At 39.2% G+C, this 26,635-nt stretch overlaps 3 protein-coding genes across 3 annotated transcripts in view; all 3 read right to left on the minus strand.

Annotated features, from left to right (window-relative positions):
- Positions 1 to 2,313, minus strand: part of phldb3 (pleckstrin homology-like domain, family B, member 3) — a 28,671-nt gene extending 26,358 nt beyond the window's left edge. Inside the window, exon 1 of the mRNA XM_031313958.2 lies at positions 1,800 to 2,313. The gene's annotated coding sequence lies outside the window, so the exon portion shown is untranslated. The remainder of the gene's footprint in view (positions 1 to 1,799) is intronic.
- A 5,031-nt stretch (positions 2,314 to 7,344) lies between these two features.
- On the minus strand, positions 7,345 to 12,230 carry ethe1 (ETHE1 persulfide dioxygenase). The gene is made up of 7 exons (XM_031314048.2): positions 11,749 to 12,230; positions 10,327 to 10,471; positions 9,788 to 9,936; positions 9,349 to 9,478; positions 9,075 to 9,164; positions 7,920 to 8,036; positions 7,345 to 7,756 (listed from the first exon to the last, which is right to left on the minus strand). The coding sequence occupies exons 1-7, from the start codon at positions 11,959 to 11,961 to the stop codon at positions 7,710 to 7,712; spliced, it is 891 nt and encodes a 296-aa protein (XP_031169908.1). The 5' UTR covers positions 11,962 to 12,230; the 3' UTR covers positions 7,345 to 7,709.
- Positions 12,231 to 13,224: 994 nt separating this feature from the next.
- On the minus strand, positions 13,225 to 25,278 carry LOC116060975 (serine protease hepsin-like). The gene is made up of 10 exons (XM_036006761.1): positions 24,868 to 25,278; positions 23,666 to 24,312; positions 19,168 to 19,260; positions 18,600 to 18,728; positions 17,787 to 17,952; positions 16,407 to 16,585; positions 15,500 to 15,595; positions 14,764 to 14,906; positions 14,426 to 14,581; positions 13,225 to 13,447 (listed from the first exon to the last, which is right to left on the minus strand). The coding sequence occupies exons 2-10, from the start codon at positions 24,126 to 24,128 to the stop codon at positions 13,373 to 13,375; spliced, it is 1,500 nt and encodes a 499-aa protein (XP_035862654.1). The 5' UTR covers positions 24,129 to 24,312; positions 24,868 to 25,278; the 3' UTR covers positions 13,225 to 13,372.
- Positions 25,279 to 26,635: the final 1,357 nt, after the last annotated feature.

Here is a 26,635-nt window from a genome sequence, read left to right on the forward strand (position 1 = left end):
ACTTTTCTTGAATAAAATCAAAAGTAGTAAAAAAAAAGTCAGTCAAAGTTTTTTTTAAACATTGAGATTCGATATCCATCCCTATGATTATAGCCTCAAACGACCCTAATGCAATGCTGCCTTAGCACATGTTGCACTAAGTTGTCCCACTTCAGCTGTCAACATTTTTATTCTCACTGAAAGCTATATGCAAACAAGTTTAGGTCATTTCTCTGAAAACAAACATGAAAGGCACTCTGGGACATGCAGGAAACCAGCTAAAAGTACATCAAAAAAATGTCACTGTTTCATCACAAAGTAACTTCTGCAATGTACAGCTGAAATATTATCGATTACTTTACAAATAGTAATTCATCAAAAGTAACACAAATAAGTAAAAGTACCAAACGTTTGTTGATTCCATCTTCTCTAATGTGAGGATTTGCTGCTGCCCTCTGTTTATATCATTGAAAATAGTTTTGATTGTTTTGGACTGTTGGTTGGACTAAAAATAACTAATCACAAAAATCATTGATATAGCTTACATTAATCAATAATGAAAAGCAGTTTCAGGGTCCTGTTATTGTGCATGCTGGCTCAATGCTTACTGGAAGACTTGCATATAACAGAGCCATTGCTTAAGTTATTAATAAGACTTGTGGTTTTCTTACTATGACAAGGGAAAATATCTGCTGTGAAAAAGACCTATAATTAGTTTCAGCCCTACTGAAATGCATTGAATATCACAGAAAAGTGTTGCTTTAAGACTTGTATACACCTACCTGCAGGCTTTAGGCCTTCACATTAGAACATCTCATTGATGAAAATAACACATGCAGATATTAAGGTAGCCTATATTGTGGTAAAATCTCTTAGGGCACTTATCAAATCTCTATCCTGATACTGTGTGCAACTCCTTGCATCAGTACTGGTTCAACTGCACTGACAGATTCCTTTGGCGTGAGTAAATCTCTGGGAATTGTGATGCAAGAAAAGAGTGATCCAGTAATGACAGCCTAGGATGCAGGGTTCAGACACAGATTTGTCTAAAGCCAGTCAAAAAAACAAGGTATGTGTGCATTAGTGAGGGAGTGAGACGGACAATAACTAAAGGCAGAACTGCCCAGACAGCGAAACCCTCCTAACCCAAGGCAATCTCTCCACACAACCCTCCCTGAAACTACAGTAGCCTACACTCCCACCCACTCTGTTTATCCTGTGCGTGCTGATGGAGGGATAAAAGGCGAGATACCTCAGGGTCATTGTAAACAAAAGGGGAATTTGTGTATGCTGGAGTTATTGTCATGGGACAAGGTTTAACAGAGAAACAGCAGTTTAGGTCAGACAAAGTTACTGTATTTTCACAGATAAGGAATGAAAACTGTTAACTAGTCAGGATTGTATTTAGGCCAAAGGGCAGGAAAAAAAAACAATGAAGTATGAATCAATGAACTATTTTACAATCACAGCCAAATAATTAGATCCATGCAAGAAGGCTTTGCTTTGTGAATGCTTTCAACATCAGGAAGCTGTATTAATTCCTTTTTTGTTATGGGTGCAGACTAGAGGGATTAAAAAGTAGATGTGACAAGAGAGGGACTACTAACTTTCCCACGTCAGGAACACATTATTGTCAGGGCTATTAGGCATATCATAGCCTACAGTAGCCTCATTAACATTTTGTCTGGTGTGGAAAGTATTATTTACAACAGGAGCTGCACGAGCTTTGTAAGTTGTTCGGAGGTGTAAGAAGCATTTTCTGCTGACTTTTTCTCCTTAAAAAAAAAAGAATAAGATTTAAAGGAAATAACAGCTCTTACCTGGGAAACGTGGTCCAACCTAAACGACGAGAGTGGTGGGTCCTCCAATTCATAACATAGTGGCAAAGCCTTTACGAAATCAGAGAGGAAACGCGGAAAAAAACTGTAGCGAAACGTCACTTCAGCAAACTGTTAAAGCGCTTTCACTTTCAGACACTCAAGTCAGGCTGGTGTTCAGTTACCTCGAGCTCACCGACCGTTTGCTGTGGCGCTGAAAGCCACGTTACCTCAGTTTTTTGTCTTTCTTTAATCTTCACCTGGTTTGATTCAATCACTCCCAGGAAAAAGTGACAAGCGGTGTTGAGCTGCTGGCGGCGTCAACAGGTGAGATTGAACTGAACGCAAGCGGAGGAGGGCGACGACAGAGGCGGGGGCCGGCTAATAAAAGTGTTATGTGTCAAAGGCATACGTGAAAAGATCTATATCCCCCTTTTAGTTTGAGCAAACTTCACCGCGGGTGTCTGCGCTCAGACAAACAGTGAGAGTCCCGTTCAAGTCCTGCACCGAAATGGGATTTCTATTCTGGGAACTGACAGGGCTTTCTCATTGTGGAGTGGCTCAACTAAAGAGTCATCCAGGCATATTGCCAGTGCGCTGTGAAACGGCCACTTACATACTTTTCATGACAAGGTCCCTTGGGAATGTTTTAATAATATAGTAATATAGTGAGAGATTAAGCTTATAAGGTCATAATAGAGAAAAAGGGCTTGGGTCAGTTGCAACATTTTTAAACGTTAAAGGTGGGGCTATACTTTGAGTTACTTTGTATACTGCTGGGTAGTATATAATATAGGCTACTAAATAGAATGGACATACTCAAAGTACAATTACTTTAAAAAGTACTTGAGTAAATGTAGGCTACTTGGGTACTTTCCAAACATGTTTAATATAAATAGCACAGAATGCCCTATAGAGAAACCCTAACAGTCCCCTTGACGGTACCACAGTGGGTTCTTTGTTGTGACAACAACCCCAAAGTGAATATTTAGAATTTTCCTTGTTTTTCAGCACATTTTGCCCTTTTACTCTGCAGTGAGAAATATAGTACAAACCCTCTATTCAATTCAATTACATTTTATTTATAGTATCAAATCATAACAAAGAGTTATCTCAGGACACTTTACAGATAGAGTAGGTCGAGACCACACTCTATAATTTACAAAGACCCAACAATTTCAGTAATTCTCCCAAAAGTAAGCATTTAGTGCGACAGTGGCGAGAAAAAAATCATTTTAGGGAGAAACCTCAGACAGACCCAGGCTCTTGGTAGGCGGTGTCTGATGGTGCCTGTTGGGGGTGTGATGAACAGTGGCAATAATAGTCACAATAAAGATAATGGAACATTTACCATAAATAGTAGTTGTAGTAGTTCATGGCATAGCAGGGCACTGCAGGGCGTTACAGGACGCAGCAGGGCACAGCAGAGCATAGCAGGGCCTAGCAGGACGTAGTAGGACGCAGCAAGACGTAGCAGGGCACTGCAGAGCGTAACAGGGTGTAACAGGGCATAGCAGGGCGCGGAGCAGGACCACCGGGACAGCTGCAACCATGATTTAGGTGCCACCCTAAGCCAAGGAAGCATGCTGGACGAAAAAAAACATAAGGACTCCAGGGAATACGTTCCCCAGAGCTAAGTTAGTAACAAGCATTTCTGGGACAAGGATGCACACAGATGGAAAGAGAGAGGAGAGAGAAGCTCAGTGTGTCAAAGGAAGGAAGTCCCCCGGCAGTCTAAAACTATAACAGCATAATTAAGGGAGACAAGTTAAGGAGAGGAGCCTGGTCGGGCTAGAACTCTTCCCTGCCGGATCAGGCTGTACTGGCCTGCCTCCCACAGAGGTTCTGGCTAAGGGCCTGTGCTGGAAGAGGATGTTAAGTAAATCAATGTTTTTATAAATGGTACAACTAGTTGCAATGTAACACTTCACAGGCACGTGGGGTGAAATATAGTTTGACATGGGGATCAACTGTGCATTTGTAACCCCACAAATACCATTGAACTGAAGATCAAAGCTTCTAATGAAGCCTTAACACTTTTACTATAATGCACTACTACATGAGGTGTCTTTTGACCTTGTTCTCTCAGGCTGTCTCCCAAATGTGTTTGGAAAACAATAAGAGTTTGGGTGAGTTAACATTATTGACAAGATTATGGATTTGAATAATTGTAGCTCAATTCTGCATGTTTTTGATACTACCACTGGGTGGCACCAACATTGGAATTTTTCAAATTCTACACACTCCTTACAAGTGTGTTCAGGATATTAGAGTGGTAATATACAAAATATACTATTAGAAATCCCTTAACCATCAAGGCAGTGTGACTTACTACCACTAGAAATCCCATGACCTGGATGACTGAAAGTATGTACACATACGGTATGAGTAACAGTGTAAGTCCCTACAGCAGTCTTATATTGATCCCAGTAGAGATTAAAATACCATAAAGTATTACACAGTCACTGTAAACTTACTATTGAGCACCAGAGCAATGTGAATTCCAACCATTCAAATGTTAGTGATACTTCGAGATATTAAAAATAACCAAAAACTCTATATTTGTTAGTGACATTGTAGAAGATAAAACATTTTCAACAAGTATAAGACCACTCTAAACTCAATGCTAAGTATTGAGGTACACTAAGTCCCTATAGGAGTATTTTCTTTAGGGTCTGTTGGGCAGAATCTGCTCTTCACTCTGAGGGCTTTATCACCCTGACTGGCCTCTTTACAGCGCTTTCTGAATGAGCTGATAGTGTAATAGATTCTCCCCAGTGACATGTGGACGGTGTGAGAGAGAATGGGCAGCAGGTTCATGGTGGCACAGTGTAAGTGGGCTGAGGGAGAGGCTGAAAGAGGGCTGGCAGATGGGTGACACAGACTGGGTGAAAGGACAGCTGGCACCTTGGCTTCCCAGCAGCAAAACACGATCAAAAGAATAGGACCATTTAACATGAAAACCACTGTGTCTCTAAAGCAACATATCTTCAGCTTTATGGCAACAACAGTCACACACACCTCCTGTTTTGACTAGAAAAAATAAATGCAGGTCAAGTGCTGACAGAGACAGCTGGTAGATGGTGTGTGTGTGTGTTTACATTATTAACTTGCATGTGATCAGCCAACACACTTTTCTCCAGCCTACATTATGTTTTATTCTTACCAAGTCTTCTTCTTTATAACAAAGTGTCTGCACATCTTTTGAAGAGCTTAAAGGCCCTGACACACCAAGGCCAACATGGCATCATGACTTTGCATAAACATACATGGCACTTTCCTAAAGCCAAATGGCGTGTTATCTGTATGCATTTTGAGCTATCCACATGTATGTCTATGCTGTATACAGCGGATGTAACCATACACACCACGTGGCGTCGCCATGTGCCGTGTTATCGTCGAGAACGTGCCATGCTATCGCGAGAATGTCACATGCGTGTAAAAAAAAAAAAAAAAAAAAGTAAAAGTTGGGTTTAGGGAAAGAACACTGGGCAAGGCTTTAGTAACACTAAAAAACGACAAAAACACAACGGTGACCAACGTCACACGCTTAGGAAAACAATAAACAGTTGGGTTCAGGAAAAAAACATTGGGGAAGGCTTTATTAAAAAAAAAAAAAAAAAACGTTTGATAAACGCCACACGCGATCCCGGCTCTCCTGGGCGTAAGTCCTGTGTTTTACCCACCCGCCACCTCAACCAACCTCCCTTCTTTCATACTACTCGCTACGGCGATAATTCACATGTAATGTAGGTCAATGGAGGCCAAACAGTTGTTGATAAACACGCAAACATTTTTTAATGCTCTTCATAACACGCAAAAATGGCATACGAATTGGCGTGTCATACATACGCTGCTTAGTGAGATCAGTCTGCCAAGGCTAACGTCAGCCGTCGGTCCAAGTTCTTGGCCGTCGGCTTGATGTGTCAGGGCCTTAAAACCTTGAAGACATTTCACGACCAAAACATCAAAGACATAAAGATATATGTAATGACCCACCAAAATAATAAGTGCAGCTATAAGGAACTGGATCAGCTTCAATACAGCAGACCTGTATACTGTACTGTTTATTAGGTGAATATTGGCATTCCATTAATAGGGAAGCACCAATCCAACCATTTTTCTTTTATGACACTGACAAAGTAACTAATGAGGATTGGTCACATCATGGCTGATACCATATCAGTGCGATTCAGCGTGTCAGATCGGCGCACCTCTGTTTATTATAATCATTTCAAGTCCATTGCTATGATGAAATATTCTCTCTAACATGCATGGTAGGTTATAGATTTTTGTTGATCCCAAAAATGGAAATTACAGTGTTACAGGAGCAAAATATCAAACACACAGCACACATACAGAATATACATGGAATAATAGATACAATATACATGAAATAATAAATAGGAAGGAATACAAGAACAAATATTTAAAATATATACAAGTTAGGAATAAAACTGTACAAGTACTTAAATAGTATTAATAAAGATCCAATTAAACCTATTGTGCAAGTTGCACTAATGGTAAACCCAAGAACTCTTAATGTGAAAGGGGTACTCCAGCGATTTTATACTGCACTTCCATAAAGGTGGGGGACTCGCATGAGACTGTTAGAAAAATAATGGTCAAAATCTACACAGCAGAGGCAGAAATATCCTGACTTTTAGTCCCTCGTAGGAGTGAAGCTGTTGTTGGAACCTACATTTCACATAATGAAACTCAAAGCTTTTGTTAGGCCCATTCATGGTTGGTTAACACCCACATCCTAAGTTCGAACTCCACACCTCCAGTTTTCCAATTGTTTTCACATTGCGACTGGTATTCTCTAAGATGAGGAAACTGAACTATGTGCAATCAGTGAGATGCTCCCTTAAATCCTGGCAAGGGTAAATATTTAGATTTAATAGTAACATTTTGATACTGGCCCTTAAAAGCACATAATAAGACCAGTACTATCATACAGCATACTATCACATTAGCATGTTTTTCTGGCAGAGGCATGTGCCTGAGTCAGGAGGCGAAACTCCCAGACAAACCTGTCTTACTGGCTGATGAGCCATTAAACGCAGGCTGAGAGCAGCATGTACAGAACATCTGGAAACCCAGGAGCAGACTTCAAAGTGTTGATATTTGGCATGGATGCTCTTTTTCATATCTTACTGAGAGAATGATACACATTTCAATAGACAATAGTCTACAAGATGTCTAGAGGAACAGATGAGAGCACACAAACACATAGCACTGACATGTTGTCAACGGAAACTTGGCCCTCAGAAATTCTGAATGCAAATAGCAGTTTAATTTTCCTGCTATGCAAAAAGGCCATGGCTGGCAGCAGTCAGTGGTGTGTGTGTGTGTGTGTGTGTGTGTGTGTGCGTGTGCGTGTGCGTGTGTGTGTGTGTGTGTGTGTGTGACCATGACTAAAAGAGTCCAGAATCACTGGAAAGTCCATGTGGAAGAACTCAATTGTCCCAGTTAAGAATTCATTAATACTAAACCAAACCTTGATTGGAACATTTCCTCCCCGATTCATAACGACACAGCTGAATAGAGTAAGTCACATTTAAATTTAATCAAAATACAAAAAAATCAGTAATAGTGGTTTTTCCTCATGTACAGATCTTAAGCACTCATTTCTAATGGTTAAACTACAACTGATTGCATTTTTTATTTTAAGCATTATCACATTATTGCCGGTGGCAACAGCTATTCAATTATATATATTTACATTTACATACATAAAAACAATAAAGCACTTAATTGTAATCACATTTTGGTAAATCCTGCTCAGATACAAACATGTACATGTTAATCACAAAACTCTATGTGTGTGTACACATACCTGGCCAATAAAGCTGATTCTGATTCTATGATGTAGTTCATTTGATTAAAAGTCTCTCTTTTGTAGGAAATTCAGACATTGTGTACTCCACAAACCAGATTAGCAGGCACTGCAATATCTGGAATAAGAAATATAAAGAAATATAAATATGGTGACAAGCAAGATATTTCAATTATCTCTATGTGAGTGTGCAGAAAATTTAGTTTTTTTTTAGCCCAGGAATTATGTTGACTAACAGAGAATGGGGGAAGGTTAGACTATAGAAAAATTGTTTTTGATACCTATTTTCTTAGGCTTGGGGAGATTCAGGTTACTCATGATGTTCTCAAACTCCTCCAGGCTCTTGGTCAAGCGCGGGTTAAACTTGCGCTCCTCACCAACTGTAGACACCGTCTGACCTGATAAACACAGACAGATGAAGCCCAATATGTCATCTATGGCCCTAATGTTTACCAGATGTTGAACCCCACTGACCAATCAGAAGGAAATATAATATTTGGTAAATGCAGAGAAACCACATAGTGCTGGCAGACTGTAAATACTTATTGGCAGAAATACACTGATAAATTAGCACACTCAATTGTATCAGATAGTTTAAAAATCAGTGTGCATCAAATATAATTTCTTACTGATATTTAACAGATTGTGGAATGGCATTTTTATTATCTATTTTCACTATATAGGTATCCAATAAGCAACAAAATAAAACTAGTAAAATGCACTGGTGGGAAGAAACTAAGTACATTAACTCAATAAAGTATAAAGTAACATTACATGGAAATGTTCAAGTAAAGTAGAAGAACCCTAAAATTGGACTCAAGTAACTTTCAATCAATCAAAGTATCAAGTTACTTGAGTCCAATTTTAGGGTTATTCTAGGCAAGGCAAGGCACTTGAACATTTCCATGTAATGCTACTTTATACTTCTACTAAACTACATTTCCCTCTCACCTTTACCAGCTGCAACATTAAAGTGATGTACATATTAATGCATACATACGTTTAATCCAATAATATATATTAAGTTAAAAATGGACCATTTTGCATAATAAGTACTTTTGGTACTTTAAGTGACGCTTGATGCTTATACTTTTGTACTTTTACGTAAGACAGTTTTTTTTTATTTGTAACAGAGTCTTTTTAAACTGTAGAATTTAAAAAAAAGTAAAAGATCAGAATACTTCTAACACTGTTAAAAGGCATGATGTATTATTAAGAGAGGCATGTCTGAAAAGCTTGACCTGCTTGCACTTGCATATGTGCAAACACTCGTGTAAGAACATGTGTATCACTTCAGTATTGGTGGGAATATACTGGCAATGGCTTTTTTTACACTATACTGGTGCTTAAAATCTGTCTATTTGCATAACCAGTTTTCACACAATGACTCCATGAGATATGAAATAAACATTCAGATGTGTGGGTTTTCAGCCAACCTAAGTAGTCATGTGCTGGGTAGACAAGGCACTGGTCTGGCAGAGTAAAGATCTTCTGATGGACTGACTCATAAAGCTTCTTGGCGCAACCTGGATTAGAAACATTTTTGCAAAAATTAGACCAATTCCAAAAGAAAACAGATGCAATATTGCCCTCTTGTGTTCTTCTAGCAGCATTACAAAAATAAAGGCTTTCTCTTTCAGCCAGTATGTTAGGGGAAAACAACTGCATTTGATATGAGATTATTAGGAAAAAGTAAAAGAGTATGTTTACCCTGCTGGAAGTCTGTCCTGCCACAGCCTCTGATGAGCAGAGCGTCCCCAGTAAAAGCCATGCTCTGATCCCCTGTCACCAGCACCATACACCCATCAGTGTGTCCCGGTGTCTCTCTCGCTGTCAGATACTACAGGGGAGAAGAGACAAAGGCATGTAAAAAATTGTTTCATCAAGAAATTTCAACTAAAATGTTCCAGTTCTTTACAGAGCAACACGTGATACAGATCCAAGATAACATATCTAGAATACTGATGCAGATCCAAAATTAAAAGCATGTATGGGTGTGTCCATATCCATTACTATGGTGAAAAACAGTCAAATCAAGATACCAGACTTATAATACTACTTTGCAGTTAACCCTAAATTTAGTTATTTCTAAAACGAGGGATGTGTGAATAACTTTTCTGCAATGAAATAAGTAATATGTTCTTCTTACATGTTTTCCAAAGTAGATCTTGTCTCCTTCTGACAGGAGGATGTCTGCAGAGGCACCGCTGAATTTGGAGATTGCACTCTTCAGCCCAACCAATCTTTGCTTCATCAGCCCAGTACTTGTGATGTGGTCCGCATGGCAATGAGTGTTTACTATCAGAAAATAGTATGGTTCACCAAAGGGTTTGGCAATAATTCAATATTATCATAAATAAGTTGGTGGACTAGTTCACAAATTCTGTTGTCCAAATCAAGGAGTCCAAGCTAATTTAATAAGAATTCTAATAAAAACTAGCTTAAGTTTTTAATAAGCACCCAGAATATAGGTGACTTTATTCCAGGGCTATAATACCCCCTTACTTTGCAGAAGCTAAGGGCCAAATTATCATAACCTACACATTATGGTTCATAGGATAATATGTGGTGGACATGTACATAAATTAAAAATAACAGAGGTTTGTATTGGACGATGACAAAGATGAGTTTTCTAAATCTATGGAATACTACTATATCTCTTAGCCCAGCCACAGGAAGTTAGGATACCTGCCACTTTTAGATTGAGCCCCAGTTCATGTATGAGCTTTAGGTCCCGTTCAATGGTTTCCAGTACAGGATCGATAAGGACCGCCTCCTTGGTCTCTGTGTCTCCCAGCAGGTAGGTGTAGGTGCTGCTCTCTAACTCAAACAGCTGAAAAGAAAAAAATAGGTGAGGGCACAGGAGTGACTCAGCAATAAACTGGATGGGTGGTAATGTTTCACATCCTTCTCGTTGTACTTTTGATAGTGTGTGTTTGTACGTGTGTGAGATAGCGAGTGAGAAAGAAAGAAAAAAAGAAAGAACAGAGTATGATGTTGATCTACATCTCTTCAATGCAAAATGTGTGCTTCTGAAGTATTTGAAAAGTTTGCAGTGTTAGAGATAAATATACATTTTGTGTTTATAACCGTTAATACCTACTTTAGGAGTAAACCTTAAACAAACAAAAAAAAACATGACAGGAGGAGAGAGAAGAGAAGGTAATCTGCTCAGGGATCTCTAGACAACTAAACACGACAGGACAAAATCAAGAGCAATCGATTTGTTCTTTCATGATCTGTGGATATTTGAAGAAAAATTTAATAATGTATGCGTGCCTGGATCTGAATTGGTGGTCTTTCCAAGAATATTATTATATCTGTACATTTGTGATAATAGTATGCACATTGCAAGATATCTAAATGACTGAATGACATAAAAAGAACTGAAGCTGAAAAAGCCATGTTTACCTGTACGCATTTCGTCCACCATTGTTAGTCAAATTGTGATGGTTTCTTTTAGATCTGTAGATGTGCTGTTTTTTGATAAAGGGCGTCAAGCAAACATGTATAATGTTCTGACAAAACAATCTCAACTCAAGGTCCTCTTACTCGCTTAATTGAATCTGCTTAACCGTTAGCTAGTTGCCGTAAAAAATAGCAAACTTTTTATGATGAGAAACCAGTGATACGGTTGAATTGGACCTTGAGTTAAGATTGTTTTGTCAACATCTACGCTACATCAGGCTGGACAAGACGCATAATGTTACCTTCATGTCCAGTGTCATCATGATACAGCTAAACAGTACAGTTGCAGTACAGTTTACGTACAGTAACTTATAACGTTACAGGCATCAGGTTTGCAACGTTATTGCAAAAACATTGAGCAAGTTGAGCCAGGCAGGGTAAACTAAACATTAACTTTACCACAATCCACTGAGATCCATCCAATAACTTAGTTTGGCTTAATTTAAATAAATTACAACTTTGAGCTAATTTAACAGCAAGATAATTAAGCTAACGCTAGCTTAACGTTACTCCTCCTAGCTCACTCCCTACTAACGTTAGCTAGTTAGAAGCATAGTTACAAACGTTGCATTAAAAACATTTTTCAAAACGGACAACATAAAGTCAACCGAAGCAAAACAACGTGTATTAATATGAACCTACTTGTCTGAAGAGCAGTCCTTCGGTCAGCGCCATCCTGGAGCAATATGATCTGCTGGTAGCTCGTAGCGGGTAAATGCTAGTACTTACACCGGGACAGAAGCGCCTGCTCTCGGCTAATGCATAACTGGAGCCCTCGGTGTTTGCTCTGAGAAGCGTGAGAGCCAGAGCCCGTTGAACTGGTTTCGCTCTGCTTACTACCGAGCACATTGTCATTCGCCTGCTATTTCCTGAGTGCAGTACCAGATAATTATCTCAAGTGTGACAATGTCTTGTGGCACCTGAGAAGCTGCGGCTGGTAACGATATGTAGCCGCGTTTCCCTCGAGCTTATGGAGAAGTAGTCGTTTGAAAGCGTAACTCTCACCTTGGATGAACCCAGCGACAATAGTTGTGTCACAATATCAAACACTTTTACAGCGGTTGTAACTGCCATAACCAGTGTTTGTGTTATTGAGAAATCAAATGTGGGTTAACAGTCATGTCTAAACGGGCCAGATCGGTTATCATTATACAGTCTATGGTTTATGGTTACATGGGACCATATGGATCATTACTGTCTGTCGGCTGCACGAGCCTCACCCGTGCGCGCTTTTAAACGCACGCACACACCACATAAACAAGGCTGCTTCAATATTGGTTACGTGACTGTTGACATGTAGCTACTTTCATCAGAAGTCGATAAGCGGTATCTTCAGAGGCTGAAAAGTGAAGCCAATGCGCAAGTGCCTTTCATTCTGTATAATTTCCAGTTCTCTTAATACATCCGTGTTTCCAGCAGGGGCGACTCTACTGGCTTCAAAGAGAAGAAAATGACCCTACTTATCACTTGATTTATTACCTCAGTCAGTAAACATTTTCCTAACGAGTTCTCAATCGCTAGTTTCAAGTCTTCCTAAATACAGCCTGGTGTTTATTTTATAAACACATGACATAGACAGACATTTTGAATAAGGACCCCTTAAATCTGTTAAACATTTTATTAAGAACTGTGACAAAGATATACATGTACTGACTTGCAGGGGCGATTCCAGGATTTTCTAAGTGGGGTGGCACAGGGGGGGACCAATAATCAGTCAGGGGGGGCCTGGGGGTGGGGGGTCATTTTGTCAGAATACAGCATTGAAAATCTGCTTAGAAATATAGGAAATATTGGATAGGATAGAACAACACAATGCAATTCTTCTAAATAAAACACAACATTCATCATTAATTTAACTTGTTTTCATTTTGAAAAAAATGTATATCCGAATACATGACACATTTTTTTATAGGCTCAGTCTGCCTTTTAAAATAAAAGCAATTGGTTCCATGGTATCAGAATTTTGGATAGTCATCATGGAAACATTAATTGGTCATGTGACAAGGGCTGGGAAATTGGCAGAGCAGATAGTACTCTGATCCAATGGAAATCACAATTGTCAGATTGACAGTACTCTAGCACAATGGATTGGTGGGGGGGGGAGATCATATTTCAGGGGGGCGGGTGCCACCCCGTGCCCTCCTTTTAGCCCCGCCCCTGCTGACTGGGACACCAGTAAAAGCCTTTTACCAAAATATAATTAGAATAATGTATTTCATAACCAAAAAGCAGAAAAAGGTGATTTGCTTCTTTATTGTCAGTTGTCTCAGTCATAAATCTCCGGTTCTTGTGAGGTGTCGGTCATGGCTGCCGTGGTCTCCTCCAATTCCTTTGGTTTGTCCTGTGGCAAAATATAGAAAAGTGAAAATGCCTGCATTACTCTAAAATATAGTTTTATATGTCATCTCTAGTCAGTCGCACCTTACTCATCTGTATATCTGTGTTTATATACTGTCTGTTTATATAAGGTTGTTTATTGTGTAAATACGGTTTTTATTACTATTATTATTATAACTAATTATATTCTATTTTTTCATTTCCTATAGTTTATGTATATTTTTTTCTCCTATGTCTAATGAATGTGTATTTGTGTTATTCTGATGTGTGTACATTTTTTTATTTTGAGCTGCTGTAGCACAGGAATTTCCCCAGTGTGGGATTAATAAAGTCTATCTTATCTTATCTTATATATTTCAATGAGGAAAATGTATTAAATATAAATGTATTGCGTACCACCTGACAACAAAAAATCCAGCAAGGCATGAAAAATAGCCTCCGTCTTTATAACACATGGCATTTAATGCTCTCATCCAGCATGTCTTAGTGAGCCAATACAGTAATAGTGTATATAATGTCCCTTATGTTTATTAATTTGTATCCCCATTTTTTGTTACTAAGGAACCTGTTTTCTGCCTCCATTTGAGTATAACATTTATCAAATTTAATCTGGGTTGAACAGTGGCTATTGGGAAGGACGAGCACACAAAAGATAGTGCTTTATGTTTCTATGACAATCCCAAAAGTTATGAGGTAATCCAGTTTTTCCCTATAAACTGCTTTACGGGAGAACGATAAATAGTCAAATTGCTCTCCCTCTCAAGCCCATTGTTCAAAATAACAACAATACATTTTGGGCACAGCTTGCCAATCGTCGTTTCCCAGGCTGATATCATTTCCATTTAAAATGTAAGAGCACCGCATGTATTTGACATAGCCATAACTAAACTATTAAATCACTTAACAAAGCTTGACTGATTGTGATGATTCATGAAACATTCATATAATGACAGACAGTAAGGGACATCACTTTATACGGTACCTCAATATAACTTATAACCCAGGGGATCAGTTGGGTTACTCGGCTGTAGACGCCTGGTTTATTGCGCCGTCCACAGCCCTCTCCCCAGCTCACCACCCCTGCCAGCCTCCAGTCCCCTCTGGCTGTCTCACACACCAGGGGTCCACCACTGTCTCCCTGAAAACAGGACCAACTCATATATCAAACATTATACACACAAGTTTTAAACACTGTTTGCACACTTAATGGTGACTCAAGTGATGCAAGTTTGTGTTAGGTTATCTATTGTAAAGTTAAGATATTTTTCATGAACCTATATCAGGTTTATATGGAGATTTTATATCACCGTGTGTGTATACCTGGCAGGCGTCCACTCCTCCGTCCATGGTGCCAGCACAAATCATTCGAGGAGTCAGGTACATGCCGTAGACACTTGGTTGGGAGCAGACCGTTTGAGCTATTACCTTGACCTGAGCCTGCCTTAGGTTATCTGACACAATGCCTGACAGAGAGCAGAAAGAAGGGAAATGAGTAAAAATGCACTAATTGTGATATGAGTTATACACTCATATCACAATTAGTGCATTGTCTTTTTTTTTTTTTTTTTTTTTTTACTAATTTCTAGTATTACTCAAAGGGAGGTAAAAAAAAAGGAGAAAAAAACCTTTTAATTTGTGAAAAATCACTGAGACAGACTGCAGCCAACAATCCTTACAGCACCCCTTATAAACAAAACAGCTGCCTCAGGCCTTGTATAGCTGCCAGTAAATTACAAGGATGGAGTCTGCTTTTCAATTTGTGTCATCATTTAAATTATGTTTCTTCTCAGGCATCTTTGTATCAGAACTTCTCAAATGCAAAAGGGGGGGGGAGCAATGACAATAACATGATGGTCAGTGTGAAATGATTTGATGAGTTCCAGCTTAAATTGTTAAGGGTGGCCGGATGGTGGGGTCAAATTATTTTTGATTTTTAGTTCAGCCATGAGATCCATAGGATGTACGATCAGTTGAGAACTTGCTTTTACGCTCATAATTTAATAATAGGAGTAAGTTATTACAGTAAAATCAGAGAGTTTGTGTCAGTGTAACAAACCTCCTTCATTAATATATCCCCAGCCTGTGATCCAACAGGCCGCTCCAGGAAGAAAGGACTCGCTTGGACTGGGTAAACAGACCGGTCGCACCCCACCTACAAAGCACACAGTTATCAGATCTACATAATCGTCAGACATAATCTAAGCAAAGCAATAAAGACATACATGTTATAACATGTATGATGGTTATGAGACCACAAAGTCTGTTTTTTTTCCAGCTAGGTTTCTGTCAATGTATAAATGTCACTTATCTTGCTTTACTTACAAGCGTGTAACATTTTTACAGCACATTTTGGCTTTTTGATTTTTCCTTTGTGAAGTATTGCTAGTTGGACTGTATATACATATACATGTAAAACTAAAATGGTGTTGCAATGAAATGAATAATCAACACAGATCAGCAGTATTTAACCAGATGTATTTGAAAGACAAATTTATTTAAAACTACAAACGCTAGTATCTGTATAAAGATAGTTTACGGAAATTAAAATTTATTTTGCATCTAGGTAATTTTTGAAAAAAATATATATAATCCAAAATATCAAAATAATTCATAATGTGTCAAATTTCTATGATAAATAAATGTTTATTTTGATTTGCTGATTGATGGCAAATACAATGATGTAAGCATGTTAGTACCCACATTATGCAGTAAATGAAATGATGGATGTCAGCAGTAATGGTATTTGCTATTTTAGGGTAGTCTTTATTGGACATTATCAGTAGCTTTATAACTGCCTTTTTTTCTCAAAACATAGACCTTATCATTTCTTTCCAGCGAGGCCTATTTTGGAATCTGTTTCTATACAGTACATGTAAAGGGCAATTAGCCTACACTATTTATAAAGTGTAACCAGGAACATGATGTGTTTTACCCGGCCCTGCTGACAGATGGGGCCCCCTTACCCTTCATGTCCATGTCAGTGATGGTGCGCAGCAAGCCCAGGTCATAGTCGTTGTTGTCTCTTTTGAAGAGAGGGTGGTAGAGGACCTGCAGTGCTCTGTAACGTTTCCCCAGAGAGCTGTCTGCGATGCTGACTGTGTCCACCACCACCAGCCAGTCAGCCACTTCAAGCATGTTGTTTCTGCAGAAACCGTAGTGAGAGACAGACATTTGTGCTCTGAGTTCAAGTTAAGTGGCCCCAGTGTAAATGGCTCAATGCTTGTCTTTATCTTACTGTAAGAGATTGTATAAAAATAGTGATGCTGTTTTTTCTCTAATGAAGTCGAGTCTCTATGTAAATAAACTGCTGATTGTCAGATTAGAATTGCAGTGAGCCACTAGAATCCCTAAAATCAACTCTTGTACTGTATGTGTTTTTAGGCATAAATCATTTGAAACAACACTACAAATTAGTGTGCAACACATACACAAATACCTCTTTCTTGTCCAGGTGCCGAATCCAAAAAACTGTTTAATCGTACTTTCTGCCTGCCAAGCACACACTTTTGTAAGCCTGCTTTAAAAAATCTATCTCATTACATTCAAAATTACATTGTTTCCAGCCCAAATTGGCTCTATAAGGTACCAGGTATAAACGGAGTGTTGCAAAGGAGAAAATGATTACCAATGGAGATGTTACTTTAATAATATTACTATAATATGTGGCCGGGCCAGTTGGTAGAGCAGGTGCACATATATAGAGGTTTACTCCTCGAAGCAGCGGCCGCGGGTTTGACTCCGACCTGCGGCCCTTTGCTGCATGTCATTCCCTCTCTCTCCCCTTTCATGTCTTCACCTGTCCTGTGGAAATAAAGGCCTAAAAATGCCCCAAAAAATACTCTAAAAAAATAAATATTACAATATATATGAAGTCATTGCAATTACTTTATATAACTGTTTAATACAGTACATGCAAGTAAATCACAGCTTACTGTCCAGTCACTGCACGCAGTTTGGGTCAACAATGAATTATTTTTGCTTCAGTGCTACAAACTATAGATATAAGCTTCTTATAGTTTGTAGTGGTAGTGTGATGATTTCCCAAAATCCAAATTAAATAGGCAGTAAAGAGCCCCTGCAGCCAGATCTACATCTGTGCTGTTCAATAAACTCTGTTGTTCTAGGTGCAAAAAGCTCACTGATTGGAGAATTGAATTGCCCTCAATTTACCTGATCCTGACTTGATTATAAGAACATAGAATTAACTTGGACTTGTGGATATGCAGACAGGGTGAAGCACTACCTGGATGCATCTAAATTGAGCTTCCTGAATTAACTAAATGTTTTCTCCCTTAACTGATGACCCATCTCTCTTACTTTCATTCCCCATATCCACCTCTTACTCAACAAAGCAGTGAGCTGCAGTGATGACCCAGCGAGGGGAGATGATGGCACCTCCACAGACGTGTTTCCCTCTCCAGTGCATGCTAGCCTGCCAGCCCCACTTGTCCTTGGCCGCAAACGTCCCCCCAACAATACGCCGGCCATCACTGACCAGAACATGGCAGTCTGGGTGTGAGAAGGTGAACAAGAAGAGATGTATGCAAAGTGAAAAGAGCCAAAGACAAAATACACACAAAGTTGAATTGAGTAAAAGTATATTAGCAGTTTAAAGAGATAAATCAGTGATTTAAATCATCTAGCTCTGTGTCATGGCAGTGTGGGCAGTGTGTGCAGATGAACAGTGTGTGGCTTCCCTCCGTGGCTGCAGCACACAGAGCTCTCAGCTGAGAAAAGCAGCCAAGGTCTGCCGAGAGCCACCGGATGATGCGAACAATGCCACGGAGGTCCGCTGAATTTTGTCACACGGTCATCCGAGATTTCAGCAGACCATGCTGCTCTGAGCTCCCTGCATTGGCGCCACAGAGGGAAAACAAACACCGTTCAGCTAAACACACTGCCCACACAAAGAGAAAACAGAGTTGGATTGAAATCGGCAAAGCATCCCTTTAATATAGTGAGTGATTATGGTAATATTCCCGTAATGCCCTTTCTACGATATGGCAAAGGTATTAAACATATGGCCATAACTGCCAGACAGCTGATGGATGTGTAATAATCTTATGTCCAAGATAGATCAGCAAATCATTAGAATGACATTAATATTACACTCCCCACAGCCCTTAATCAGTGTAATTTCTATATATCTTTTTTACCTGAAGTGATGTTTTCTGTCTGGTTCACTGGATTCTTAGACAGAAAAGGAGTTGGGACACTGCAGTTCCCCATCACACCACAGAGAGGAGACGAATGACCTAACTCAGAGGGGAATACCAAGAACTTGACTGATTTCAAGAGAGAAGAAAAACAGTGACACACACACACACACACACACACACACACACACACACACACACACACACACACACACACACACACACACACACACACATGTTAACTTGAATAGTAAAGACTAACATTACAGGATCGTCACAGAATTCAAATGATCGAAACATCCAATACAGATTCCCTGTCCATATTTTTTTTAATTACTGCTGACTCTATAAATAATGACACACATTTTAACCTCAACACATTATTTTGAGCCCAAAACATGTTCCACAGACTGTAAAATACTCTCCATATTCCCTTTTGACTCATCTTTCTGATGAATTATTTAAATTCATTCAAAAGCTTCAGAGGCCATATTAACTGGCATATTGAATGTGTAAAACCCATTAGGTTTTCTCGTTATTCCATATGAAATGAGGTTCAGTAGGTTACCTAAGAGAGCAGAGATGATGACCAGTGTGGTGATGGTAGAAAGGCTCACAATCAGTAGCAGCTCGCGAAATGAACAGGCTTGAGGTTGTGAATCTGCAAATAGATTAAAAACAAACAAATAAATAAATATTTAAACAATAAAGGTCTTGAGCTTCAAGAGAACCTGACTAACCTCCTAATTTCTAGGCCCAGTACTGGGTTGCGCAAGCCATTTGCAAATCCAGCTGTTACATAACAAACACTACAATGTATGGGCTCATGGATTTATTAAGTGTTTATTTTAATATTTACACATGGACAGTTAACCTAGTACCATTAATGCAGTTTAGACTAATTGGAAAAGTATGCTAACTTGACTGATTTGGTCATTTAGCCCAATAATTTGAGTTATGCTGTTATTTTTAAGAATATAATTTTAAGTAGTTTTCCCAGTTTAAATCAGCACTGTTAACATCCACCAGGTCGCATATTTTGAACCATGTTTGAACTGTTGTAGTGTATGTTGTGTTTTAATCACATGCTAATCAAGCACATTTTCAGAAACTAGAAGAACTTAGGTCTCAAATGAAGCTTCATACATGCATTTTGGCCTTGCAGTTCTTCTGTTATAAGCTTTGCCCTTTGGGAAAGGGAAATATACGAAAATCAAGCAAAAAGAGGTGGATTTAAACAGGTTAAACATAGTTTTAACAAGTGTTGGGTCAGTTGTGTTGATTAACAAATCTACAAATTTACTTTTCAGGCTACAGGGGTCATATGGGGGACTGCCATTTCTCCGACGCTCCATTGTTCCGACCTCTCAATAACCCGAAAAATTCCCTTTGGTCCTACAGCCCACTAGTCCGACGTCCCTTTGGTGGCAAAATTACGAATCCCACTATGGCCACGCCAAGACCCGCCCTACGAAGCAGCTTGATTGGTTGGAGTTAGACATTTGACCTTGAGTGGTTAAGGTTAGGATAGCCGATTGGTCAGGGGATAGGACCTGTACAAATGGGGTTACAACATGACATGGCACCGGTCATATGTCAGCAAGCTAGTGTAATGGCAAAATTATATTTAAGCATGATTCTTTATATTATTGTCTTATTTCTGTTTTACTTTGTCTCACAATGCTGAAAGTGAGTTTTTCTGACTCTCACATGTTGAAAGTAGGAGCCACAAAGTCTGGAACATAGTGAAGCACTGTTTGTCTGAACAGATAGGGGCTACAAGGTCAGCCTAAACTATCTCTCCTGGTACATTCATTTCTCCCTGGATAGTTGAGGCTTCTCACATAGTTGAGATAAATGGGATATCTAAACCTTGGGGTAGAAAGTGGTACAGAGGGGAAGAACCGAAGTGGCTCCTGAATGTCTACTATGATTGATTGTAAGAAATGTCGAGTCATGTTTAGGCAGGGGGCATGTCTTTCTATCTCACTGAAGATGCATATAAGCTGTGTGCTTTTTCTCATTCGTTGAATACACTTTCCACTGTGCTGATGTACTCGTGAAACTGTGTTCCTTATATTTGCAAATATAAATAAATATAAATAACCAAACTTTGGTTTCATTCTCAAATAGTCCTTATTTGTTTCATCTTGTTCTTTTTGAAAAACTCTCCAGCTGCAACTGAAACTTTCCACCACACTAGCAAGGCTAACGTTTTTCAGTTAGCTCAGTTAGCTAGTTACATAACAGTTAAACCTGGCAGTTACTGGGTAACTATTTTGTGGTAACTACTTACACTACAGTATTAAACACTTAATGTTACAACAAGGCTAAGTTTGTACTTACAAACAGCTCCAGATCTACAGCTTTAACATTAATTGTAGCCACTACGCCTGTCAAGCTGTCTAACACGCAGCTGTGTTAAACCTTAAACGTGCAATTACTGATTTCTTTTGGGCACTTAGCAAATATTAGTCCAATATTTACTCTCTTTTAGCTCTGTTTTTGGTCTCTACCAACTCTTAAGGGAAATACATGGCTCTTTAGCTGCTAAATTCTCCACTATGTTGACCAGCTAGTCTCTAACTGTGTGCTGTTTGGTGCTATTGTACAGTGGGGTTTCAAAGCTTTTTCTCTAAAAACAGTAAATCTACAGACCAGACAGCTAAACAATAGAAATCAATAAAGCGCCATAAAGCCGAGGGGAGCTGCAGATTCAGTAGGCTACATATAGCTACTCTAAATAATTTAGAATTTTGAATAATTCATTGTTATAGAGAGTTAAATACATTAAAAAAAATAATTTGTATAGCACATTCAAACACAACTGACAGAAAAGGCATGTTGCAAGTTATGAGCCTGAGCTGGTCAGTCTAGCCTTTAGTTGCAAGCTGCCTAATGGTCTTTGGGCCGAGTTTTTTAAGCATGATCACCAAAAGGCTCCGTTCAGAGGACCTGAGTGATTTGAGGAGAGAGCACATCCATAATGTGAGGTAAAGCATGAGGTGCATGCAATACCTTAGAGGTAAAAAATGTTGAAACCAATTTTATGCTTGACTGACAGGCACCTGAGGCGGGCGAGTGCTGGTGTAACGTGGAACCTCTCACTAGTTTTTGATAAAAGCCTCACGGCAGCATTCTGCAGTGGCAGGGGGACTGACAGTGATGTTGTGGTAAATGTTATGAGGTGAGTCTATCGTGAACTCTGGGAGGTAATTCATGCTTCTGTGCCTAAGTGACTGTTTCCTTGTATAACTTATATCAGTTTGATGCTCCATATGCCGACTGTGACATATTGTAAACTATATATGCTGTAACAATATATACCAAACTAAAAAAAAAGTGTGACAAACACTATTCCTTGCATGAAAACGGAAGATACACTGACAGGCTGGGTTCATCCTCCACTTCGTGCCTAAAGCTGAGACAGTGGATTGGCTAAAACAAATGATGAGAGAAAATGAGATGAAAGCATTTCAATCTTTATAATTCTTTCTAAATCATGAAGAGATAAACAGGTCGGAGTAGGGCAGAGTTTGAAGAAAAAAGTAAAATTGCAAGACAATGTTGTGCCATCTATTCACAACCTTGACAAAAGCTAATCTACCTAGAAATTAGTGATCATTAGATAGATGAAATTGTCAACATGGCTGACATGGCATTGGTAAAAAGCACAATTTAAAACAACATATGATACACCTGAGGGGGATAATTATTGGTAAGAATAAATTGAGAATAAACCAACATTTTCACAGTAGATAATCCTTTTTTTCTATTTGTTTTAGATGTGATGCAATCCAATCTAGGGTGGTGTAAGAAATCCGTCATCTGAGTCCTTTAAAAGATACCATGACCAATAGTATCAAAGGCCATTTTGAGGTGAAAAAGAATGCTGGTAAGACGCTAGATATGAAGCTTTTACAGTAAAGGGGACACAATAGGATCCTAGTCTGGCATTGCCAAACCGATCTCTACAGCGATGGAGTATTGTCTCGTTACACCGCCTATCTATTTTGGAATAGGGGGGAAAAACGCTCTGTCTTGTTTGTATTTCTTAGAACCAATCCCAACCGTCCAGAGTGGCGCTAAGCCCTGGCAGCAGAGATAGCGAGAGGGGAGGGACATCCTGTGCATGAGAGACGCACCAAATGTAAGGCTTTATCCCAATGTACATCTGTTGAGCCAGACTAATCTGATCCTGACAGGAGATGGAGCAGAAGTGTCTCCAACACCTTTGAAGAACTGGCAAGGCTAGGCTAGAAAGATAATGACTTTATTATATAGTAGGTGATGAAATTTTGGGCCAACTCTTTGATGTTTTTTTGTGTGACCAGAAGGGATAAAACACCTAATATGTCATCATTTAAAAAGACAAGAGCAGCAAGGGGAGCAGTAAAGGCCTGTCTGTGCAGATGAAGAACCTGAGAGTGTTTAATGTTCATTTCATCAGCAACATAGTCACTTCACATCTTTTACTTTCTGATCTTTTGAATATTTGGACTCTTGGCTACATATTTTCATTTTAAGATACACATTGAATAATTTATTCACAGGGATTAATTTTCAGTGGTGCAAGGCTGAGTGTAGATCAATAATGTGGCTGCTTTCACTTGGCTATACATGACTAAAGAAACTCGCAGATAACTGAGTATTAGAGATGTACAAGATTATTATGATGTAAAAGTAACAACAATAATAAGGAGATAAGGGTCTACAGCCAAGCTAGCGGCTCTGTGAGGCTGTTTAGGCATAGTGAGTGCTTTGAGCTAAGAGTTGAGGATGATGGGAATGTAATTAGTGTTGCAGGTATTTAGTCATAAACCAAAGAACCCTGACCTAAACTCAGGAAGGGTTAGGGTTAGTTGGAGTTGTTGCCCACTTTGCCCAGTTGGTAATCCCTCCTTGATTATTTTGAATGGCTTTTCTCAGAGGGTGAATACAGATGCAGCAGCCATGGAAAGTATTTTTTGAAGATTAAAGCATGTAAACATGTTCTAGTATATACACAAAATATAAGTATGAATCTGGAAATGAGCCTAATAGGTCTCCTTTAATTATTACTATACCTGGCTCTTCAGCAGGGAGATCTTTGGGTAACATGAGGCCTACTGATCCCTCCTCCAGTGGGCCTCCATCTGACGGTTTCCTCTGCTGAACTTCCTGGGAATTATCACAACAAGGAAGTGCTGAAGCCAGGGTTTTTTGATCTTCAGCCTTTGAGGAACCGGAGGGAGAAGATAAAGTTCCTGGAAGTTGAGGCTCTGATGTTACTTCATATAAGGATGATAGCTCTGGGTATACATTTCCATTAGCTGGAGGTTTATAGTGAGGTATGAGTGTGAGGACTGTAGAAGGGACCAGAGACGATACACTCAGTACTTCATGACTAGTTGGACTTGAAGATGTTGATGACCACTGCTCAAGGGATGGATAGATTGACGCAACAACTGGCTGCTGTGCATCAGAAGCGCTGGTGCTGCTTGCTTGCACGTGCAAATGCATACCTGTAAAGTCGTGGGTAGTGCTCATGAAATGCAACGTATGTTTAAAGTTAAGGTTTATGTTCTTTGGCGTGATAGTGTATAGCTTGTGGGGTCTGATCAGCAGCGTACATGTGTTGGTCCGGATAATATCTGCTGGATTTCAGACATGGCTGAGTTGAGGGGAGGGACACGGGCATGGAAAGGAAAACCCTAAAAACCTCAGCTGAGTCCTGCAAAAGAAACAAAAGCAACAACAAATAATGAGCTTGGAATAACGCTTCTGTGAGTAACTTTAAGATATTAGGTGCTACAATTCCCACATAATATATGGTCTTATAAAGTGCATTTAATTATCTTGCATTACTCAAAGAAAGAGTTTTGTGAATTGCTCCTTTTTAAGCAAATGTCAGATTGGATCTTGGCAATTTAACCTGGTTAAATTATGAGACAGAATTAAACTGATTTTCCAGAAAGAAATTAAAGGTCTGCCTCGGTTAATATCCAAATAAAAATCTTGCTTTGAGGAAATATTAATAAATAAATAAATAAATAAATAAATAAAACGTGTAATTCATGAGCAAATGTAAAATAAGGTCACAAAATGTACTCGTAAGAATTATGAGTTACATTACTAAAGCTGTTTTAACCTATACATTGATTACTTATAACTGCAAGAAAAGACATATGTGATTGTACACATTGATTGTTCAATACAGTAAACTCTCATCACATCTTCACATCTCATCACATCAGTGTACTCTAAACATGTTTTCAAGCGCTCTCACCTGAATGTCAGGCATACAGAGTTGTTCGCTTCATTTGTATGCGAGGGATTATTCATCCGAGCGTGTCTCCTCCACTTAATAAACCAGCTTTGTACCAGAGTGGGGAAAAGAAATGCAACACTGCTGCACCGTCAGTGACAAGACACCGAAGACAGCCCGCCCGCTCCGGTGCATCTTCAATCCCAAGATGTGTGCTCCGTTACTGTGAATCCCTCATCTTCAGATGGCACACCTCTTCTCTTGTGATTCTACAACTCTCCTGCTCCTCTCTTCAGTTACCACTCAATCATCTCATTGTGTCACCCCCTTCATCATCTCCCTCCTTATCCTTCCAGTCTACTCTTCTTCCCTCTCCAACTTAACCTTCCTCCTCTGGTCAGAGCAGGGCGAGGCTGTAGCAGGCAGTTCAGTAACGGATATGTGCACTCTTTTCATTGGGCGTCTATGAAATATGCATGGGGATAATTGGGAGCTTGGGTCAGAGTTTAACAACAGAGGGTAATGTACACCACACGAATGAGTTGCTCCCACTCACAAGCACTGAGGAACATAATGGCAGCACGGAAAGACACACATTCACAGAGTCAAGGAGTTGAATTTCTTATAGTTGAAAGATATGTATCCAATAATCATACTCTTTATATGAATCTGAAAAGGCCTATTGTGTGTATGAGTGTGTTTGTGTGTGTGTGTGTGTGTGTGTGTGTGTGTGTGTGTGTGTGTGTGTGTGTGTGTGTGTGTGTGTGTGTGTGCGTGTCCAGTCTACTCCAGGGTATTTTGTTCGTCCTATCACGTTACTGCCTCAGGCAGTGCGAGGTGCTGGGCGCAACAAGTAACCTCAGTCGTGGTGTTACTCAGCATCTTCTAGGTAACACTGCTGAGTTCACTTTAAAGATCAAACATGGTGGAGGAGACATGACTGCATCACCTGTGGGCAGGTACTGTATGTCAATGCATCTGCAGCATTGGAAACATGGTGCAAAACACATTTTACTAAACAAACTGACAACATTTTCCAAATAACTGAACTGAAAGCTTCCCATAAAATTAGTAAGTCAAACAAAAAAATGAATCAGTCCCTAAACAACAACAAAGAGAAAGGTGAAATGTCACAAAACAAATAAATAAAACAACATTATGACATTTTATGTAACAGACTAAACAGAAACAGATTTTTACTTAAATAACTTCAAAAACACAAGACAGAAACACTTACATTTTACGAAACAAAGGCGGAAAATATAACAAGTGCTCACACGATCGACTCTGTGAGGCTTTTAGCTAAATGCTATCGTCAGCATGATAACATGCTCATTAAAGTTTGACCAGGGTCAGTAGGATTCATCCTCTGGAGAACACGAATGTCCGTACAAAAAATTCCATGGCAATCCATTCGATAGCTGTTTGAGATATTTTAGTTTGGAGCAAAAGAAAACAATAACAGCAACCAAACATTTCACAAACATCTAAAAAATTATGTACAAACTGCTTTTTTCTTGGTAAATGTTGTCACTTTCTGTTTTGTGAATGTGTTTGGTGAAATGTTGTGGTTTTATTTAGCTATGTAAAATTTCACTAGTCTTCTATTTTCTTGCAGTCACGATGTTTTCACCCTTGCTAAACCGTTTCCTGAAGTGCTTTGGTGTTGTATTATGCCAATTCTAAATGCTTTTTTGTGTGCCTGACATCTGTAATATAGCTACACAAACATGTCTATGCTGAAGTTTTAAAAATGACTGAGTATTGCTTGCTTGTTGTTGTTTATAGC

Source organism: Sander lucioperca, chromosome 10 (genome assembly GCF_008315115.2).
Source record: "Sander lucioperca isolate FBNREF2018 chromosome 10, SLUC_FBN_1.2, whole genome shotgun sequence".
Classification (NCBI taxonomy): Eukaryota; Metazoa; Chordata; class Actinopteri; order Perciformes; family Percidae; genus Sander; species Sander lucioperca.